Source organism: Chanos chanos, chromosome 2, assembly GCF_902362185.1.
Source record: "Chanos chanos chromosome 2, fChaCha1.1, whole genome shotgun sequence".
Taxonomy (NCBI): domain Eukaryota; kingdom Metazoa; phylum Chordata; class Actinopteri; order Gonorynchiformes; family Chanidae; genus Chanos; species Chanos chanos.
Window position 1 is genome coordinate 48,766,857 of NC_044496.1, and position 7,279 is coordinate 48,774,135.

General features: G+C 42.2%; 1 protein-coding gene across 1 annotated transcript in view; it reads right to left on the minus strand.

Annotated features, from left to right (window-relative positions):
- Positions 1 to 2,211: 2,211 nt before the first annotated feature.
- ppp3cb (protein phosphatase 3, catalytic subunit, beta isozyme) overlaps positions 2,212 to 7,279 on the minus strand; it is a 12,946-nt gene continuing 7,878 nt past the window's right edge. The window contains exons 7-13 of the mRNA XM_030765031.1: positions 6,290 to 6,384; positions 5,934 to 6,059; positions 5,340 to 5,417; positions 5,025 to 5,109; positions 4,540 to 4,637; positions 3,799 to 3,846; positions 2,212 to 2,390 (exon numbers count right to left, since the gene is read on the minus strand). Of these exons, the coding sequence (XP_030620891.1) occupies positions 2,212 to 2,390; positions 3,799 to 3,846; positions 4,540 to 4,637; positions 5,025 to 5,109; positions 5,340 to 5,417; positions 5,934 to 6,059; positions 6,290 to 6,384 (709 nt within the window). The remainder of the gene's footprint in view (positions 2,391 to 3,798; positions 3,847 to 4,539; positions 4,638 to 5,024; positions 5,110 to 5,339; positions 5,418 to 5,933; positions 6,060 to 6,289; positions 6,385 to 7,279) is intronic.

Here is a 7,279-nt window from a genome sequence, read left to right on the forward strand (position 1 = left end):
TCAGACGTACATGTATGGACAAAAAAGGACAGCCAAAATGCCGAAAGGTTCATGCATATTTTATTCAAGAGTAAAAAAGTTGTTTGTCCCATAGGGCATGCTTACACTGTCTGGAGATCAGGAAGTCTTAATGCCAAAACTTAGCCTCAGAGAAAAAATACAAGAGATATAACCACAAATAACCCATGAAATTTTCCAATTTTCAAAGGAAACCACAATGAGCGACCAAACGAGGATCAGAAATAGTGGAAGAAACCAGCAGAAAGCGTAATAATAATAATAATCATAATAATCATAATAATAATAATGATACTAATAATAATCATAATAATAATCATAATCATAATAATTAGTAAGAATATTATTGATGATCAGAATATACTTTTTCCCTTTAAAAATGTGAGGACACATAACCTTGCGTCCATATTTGCTTTACATTTGAATTGAACCATGCAATCATGCTTTGGCAGCCTGAATGTCTTTTTCACAGAGTTTATATGTTCATTCACACTATTAAACGACTTCTGTACATCCAAAAAAAGATGAGAGGATTCACACAGCTTCACACCTCATTAGAGCGTAATTATTATCTGTACAGCCGACACAATCAACAAATAAATAAAATTTTACTTTTAAAAAAAAAAAGAGAGAGAAAATGTGACATGAAAAAAAAAACAATAAATAATAACAACAAAAAAAATCTTAAAATATATTTACATACAAAATAAAGATTTCACATGTTTTATGAATAGCCGGAAATCAATTCAACCTACCGCATGTGGACATGGCACATATGTAATCTCACATATCAACGAGGAACTTTCTGTCGCATGCACTGATGCGTCCTATAAATGCTGTACAAAAAAAAAAAAAAAAACACCGCCCTTTGTCATTTTCTTCACCACTCATAAGAGTTATTTCTGCCCATTAAAATATACATTATGTAGATTTCTCTCTTTTCTCGATCACTCTCCAGCTAAAAATGGACGTGTTGTGGGAGAAGAGGCAACTGAATAGGAACAGACTTGAGAGAATACAGGGTTGACCATGAAGGCAGACAAAGCAAAAACATGACAGCAAAGTGTACACTGCAGTGAGCACAAACCAAATAAGGGCTTCTGAAAAAAAAAGGTCAACTCAGAGATAAGATTACATTGTAAATAGTTAAAAACATTTGAAGATAGTTTGTAAGCCCGTTTTCTTTAATAAATAATATGTAGCTTTGATTTCCTTATTTGTTGAGCACTAGTAGCAAAACTTAGAAGAACAGCTTAAGATTGTGAAAGAAAATGTTCATACATGTACAATTTCTCTTTCAGGTTCTCTTTCTATTACAAATACATAACCATCTGCACGCACGCACACACACAGACTGAGAGAGAGTGACAGCAAGAAAGCGAGAGAGAGAGAGAGAGAGAGAGAGCGAGCAAGAGAGAGAGAGAGAGCAAGAGAGAGGGAGGGAGAGCTAGAGAGAGAGACAGAGTGAGAGAGCGTAACTCACAATAAAACACTCAATGAATGAACAGAGCTTCAGTCATATTCAGTTTCCCACTTGACCTCTGGCTGGCAGACATGAAAGAGGGATGCTAGATAAAATCTACTTCCTTAACAAGTAATTGCACAATCCAGCCACCCACCCAAACACACAGACTCACACTGACTTGTGTGTGCACACACGCACGCACGCGCACGCACGCACGCGCACGCACGCACGCGCACGCACGCACACACGCGCACACACACACACACACACACACAGAAAAAAATCCTTTTCAGTCACCACAATAAAACAGCCTCCACCCTATTATACGTTTATATTAGCACTCTGAATAGGGCAGTGGGCATGTGTCCGATCTGACTACATGTATATGTGTATTTGTGTAAATGTGTGCATGTGTGTGCAGGTGTGTGTGCATTTATGTGTTTGTAAATGTCTCAAAAGCTTTCTCATTTGCTGAGTTCACCAACAAACAGAGAGGTTGGATTAACAAATCCAAATGTACTCCCAGGCCCAGAGAGAGACAGAGAGAGAGAGAGAGAGAGAGAGAGATAGAGAGAGACAGAGGGAGAGAGAGAGAGAGAGAGAGAGAGAGAGAGAGAGAGAGAGAGAGAGAGTAAACTGCAGTAAATAACGGCGATTTTTGCACTGGGTGCGTGGGGTTGGGGATGAAGGGATAACTCAGCAAATGAAACAGGAGATAAGAGAGAAAATCACTGGATATTGCTGTTGTCGTCTGTGCCATTAGATTCGGTCATGTTCATCTTGCCCATAGACAGACCCACGCTGTTCACCACATCCCTGCGTGGGGGCATCCTCTCATTAATGCGGTCCAGCCCTTTGGCCTCCTCAAAACTGCTGATCTTGTGCTGAGGAGAGAAGCCACGGATGGCTGCCACAAAGAAACAGAGGGAGAGGGAGAGAGAGAGAGAGAGAGAGAGAGAGAGAGAGATAGAGAGAGTGGGGAATAGATTGTGATCAATACAGTGAGCCTGGAGACCACAACTGTGCATAAATACACGCACATATACACACCACGCACAAGTACACGCTATGTCACAGAATACACACACACACACACTAATATTATGTCCAAACCCCAGTTGTGAACACACACGCGCACACACAAACGCACACAAAACCATTCACAAACTCGTCCAATCTTTAATGTAACACTCAACACTAGCACACACAAACACGCACTGCACTATAGGTTCAGACACACACACTGTGTGAGGGAAATTTGGTACTTGTTTCTTTGGGGACAGCTGGGATTCTTATAAAAAGGAAAAAGAGGAAGTAATAATTTTCTATGGGTAAATGTCTGTTACACTTGCGTTTCTTACAGTGGCCGAAAATAATTTTCCGTAAACATAAACAGGAATTACAAAGACAATAGCATAATGTTTCCATTAGATAAGATACACATTCTAAAAGAACTGAAATCCTTGACAATCCTTGATTTTTGCCTTTTCCGTTTCAAAGCAGTTGAATTTTCTCAGTCTAAATTCGAAATGAGCTAACTGTAATTATATGCATTCTGATGGAAACATTAAAAAAAAAAATCAGCCAGTAATAACATGACTCTGTACAGGGTGGCATTCAAATGATGGGCGTGTTCAAAACCCACAAAGACTTGTATGTACACATCTTTTAAGAGGTGTCTCAATTCTTGAATGCACTCCCTGTTGTCAGGAAGTCACATGATCACTGTATGATCACGTGGACCCTTGTGAGGATCACCTCCCCGTTTGAGTCTGTACAACAGAGAGGGAGGGGCTTTAAGTGATCAGGGTTTTTTTTTTTTTTTGGGAGGGGGGGGTGTTTTGCGGTGCTTTGGAATGGAATATTGAGACATTTCCGACAGAGTGTCAGAGTGCTTTCAGTTTGTCCCTCATTTATGTCCCAGATTCATGTGTACTGCTGAGTCATTCTGTAACCATGGTATTTGAGTGGGAGAGTGTGAGTGAGAGAGAGAGAAAGAGACAGAGAGACAGAGAGAAAGAAAAAGAGCCAGCAAGAGAGAGAGAGAGAGACAGAGAGAGAGAGAGAGGCGGAGAACAGAGTCAGACGACAGCATGATCAGCCAAAGAGCAATCAGTGTGTTTTAGTGTTTGTATGTGTGTGTGTGTGTGTGTGTATGTCTGTGTGTGTAATGATCAGCTCAGTCTACCATGACCACAGTCATGTGACTGCAGTCAGAGCATTGGCCCTTGAACAGGCATAGCAACCACCGCTAGGCACGGTAACATTTGCTATGCAACCTCTGAGCAGCACACAGAGAAAGGGCCGGTAGTTACCTTCTCCGTCATCAACCGTCTCGATGGCTTCTATGGCCTCGATGGTAGCTGAGGAGGGGGGGTACAGACAAACAGACAGACGGACGGACGGAGAGAGACAGAGAGAGGAAGGTGGGAGGGGGGGTTATTCTTGCTGCCATGCATCACCACCCCCCTCCCATTCAGCAGAGCTGCTGCTGCTGCTGAGGCGAGCTGTTAGCAGTTAGCAGTTAGCGCTGGCTACCCGTTAGCCGGTTAGTCATACTGTGCAGGTCTGGTTTGTAAAGGTTAATTTGCGGAATGGGCAGAGAGAGGGTGAGTGAGAAGAGACTAAAAGAGAGAGAGAGAGAGAGAGAGAGAGAGAGTGGGAGAGAGAAAGAGAGAGAGGGAGAGAGAGAGAGAGAGAGAGAGAGAGAGAGAGGAGGGGGAGAGAGAGAGAGAGAGAGAGAGAGAGAGACTTGCACGGTCAAAGATCAATAATAGAGAGAGGAGGGCCCACAGAATGAGCGTCTCAGAATGAAAGAGTGTCAGAGAGAGAGCGTCACAGAAAAAAGGAAAAGAAAAGTGAGAAAGAGTCAAGTTAAAGAGAAAGAGTCAAGAGACAGAAATAGGAGAGAAAATAGTTGAACTACAGAGAAAGAATATCAGAGAGGGACAGACAGAAAGACAGAGAAAGAGAGAGAGAGAGAGAGAGAGAGAGAGAGAGAAGGAGGGATAGAGATAGAGTATCAGAGAGAGGCTGACGGGGTTCCTGGTGCTCACCACTCTGTAAAGTCTGTTTGCCTCCTGACAGGACTCCACTGGGTAGCATGCCTGTAGGAGTCAGCCCCTTCAGGGTCAACACATTCTCACTCTCCTCCCTGCAGATGGACATCAAGAGCATGATCATACACAGTCTCTCTCTCTCTCTCTCACACACACATACAAACACACACACGCACACACACACACACGCACACACACACACACGCACACACACACACATAACCCACTTACACACACCGTACAACACCCTCAAACTACATTCATCTTCTACAAATTATCCTCCCTGCGCACACAGACACACACACACACACATTTACACAATCACTCATACACACACACGTATAGATCACACACGTACGCGCAACCAAAACTAGCTGTGGAAAGCATCAGTGCGTGTATTTGTGGTTTTTAAAAAAAATGCTGGCTGATACACTCTGAGCGAACTGTAAAAAAACCATTCCGACATCCAGCCCTACACTCACCGCAGGACCGAGAACATCTTGGCCATTTTGCCGATGGCCCGGATTTTATTCCTAATCACCTCTTTACGGGCAGCTGCTGCGTTGGCTGAGGAGAGACACAAACAAAGGCAATTCAAGTATAAACTCATTCACGAATAGGGATATTAAACACTACGCAAAAAAGTCCTTACGCAACTTTTAAGACTCGGGTAAAAGCGTAAGGAAATGCACTGTAACTGCGAGTGACGACAGCGTTACAAAGTTACAGAGCGGTGAGGGAGGTTGTTTATGTTTCCCGCAAATATTTGTTTGTTTGTGTGGGAAGATAATTCGCACCGTCGAAGATTTCGTCCCCGTCGTTCATGAGCTCGTCGTCTGAACAGATACTGAGCACGTTCACCAGCATCTCCGTCACTGCCCAGAGGTCAAGGGTCACACGGGTCAGTGGGGTCAAAGGAAAAGGTCATATGTTCATGTTTAATAAGACACTGTGGAGGAATAGCTTTAGCCGACAGCTACAACAGTCTGGTGACAACAGCTACCTTACTTTGTTTAACATCAATAACTTCAATATATATATTCACGAGCGTGAACTCAAGAGTGTTAGCTGTGGAAAAAATTTTTAGGATATACATGATTTACACTCACCTGAGGAAATTCAATCACAAATTCTCATGAAAACTGTGGCATACTTTGACTAAGGTGAACTGCTGGCTGATTTTGAAATGCGCTTGCAGTAATAAAGAACGTGAAACATGCTAAAACATGTTTGTGAGGAAATAATATTCAGAAAACTAAACACTGAGCCTTCTCTGATGCCTTTTGATTTGATAGGAACATAAGAAGAGATGAAAATTGTCTGGGTGTTTGAAAACGTATGCTAGACTGTGTGAGTCTTCTATGTATAGTAACTCTGTGAAAGCAACCCACCTTTCTCTCCAACGAAAGGCAGAGACCAGGTGAACACATCCATGAAATTGGGCAACCAGTATGGGTGTGGAGAACAGTTAAACTGCCTGATATTCATCACGTTGTTCTCGTATTTTAACACAGCCGCTGAATAGAGTAGAGAGGAGATAATCACATCTCATAAACACACACTCAAGCACACACGCGCGCACGCACGCATACACACACACACGCACACACACACACAGAGCCTGCATAGAAGTACATGAGTCCTCAGACAGAATTACACTTTAATAAACTGTCCTCAAATGAACAGAACTACTTACATGTGTAGGTATGTGTATATGTGTGGGTTGGGGTGAGGTGAGGGGGCTAACCTTTGTTGTTGTAAACGTCCAGGTAGTTAGGAGCAGAGAAGATGGTAATTAGTGATGGGAAACCTGTGGTCTGACTCTTCCTGTACATGCGGTAACTGTGAAGACAAGAGACAGCTTTAGCTCCCTTTGAAATACCAGCACATACCATCTCTGCACCACTGCACACAGCCGGGATGGAGACTTACCACAATGACTGTACAAACACATATATCACCCATACAAGTCAGATCAAATGATTATGAGCCTCTGGTAAGCTATTTGGTTGCATTTGTTCTAGGGAAGAAATATTTAGGTATTCAGGGTAATTTACGCTCAGAATTTCCCTTGATTCCCCTCAGCAGATTTCTAAACATGTCTCTTCGTTAAACACAATGACGTGGCAAGCTCACGGTCCTAGTAATTGTATTAGTTGTTAAACTATTGAAATACCTTTCTTAAATACTTTTTTTTACAACCCCATTTGTCAGTTCTATGTAAACAATATGCATTTTGGTCGCTTTTTTTCCCCTTTTTTTTAATCGATATGATTATTTTCAGACAGCATTAACTTCAAAAAAATTTCTTTGTTGCACTGGAAACATTGCACGGCAATATTAATCGACACTTGTTGTGCAATGACATCACTGGAAAACAGTGCCCTCTTGCAAGAGATCATAACACTATGGGTGTTTATAAATGTAAAATTACTAAGAAAAGAATGTCCAGGATTACACTGGACATCAGTGCTATTAGATTTGCTGGGTGGTATGGTAGGGATGTGGCATATATGAATCAGGTAACAGTGTCTTTTCTCAGCGGGAGACTATGTGTGCACTGACAGTTTGTCAGCTGTTTGATAACATTTCTCTTCACGCTGCTGGTACTGAACTGATACTGCAAAATATGTGAATCAAAGTGAATCAATTCCTGTGTCGTGGACTGGGGAAAAGGTCGAGAGCAGTTTACAGCGGACGCACACACACACACACACACACACGCAAACTACACAGC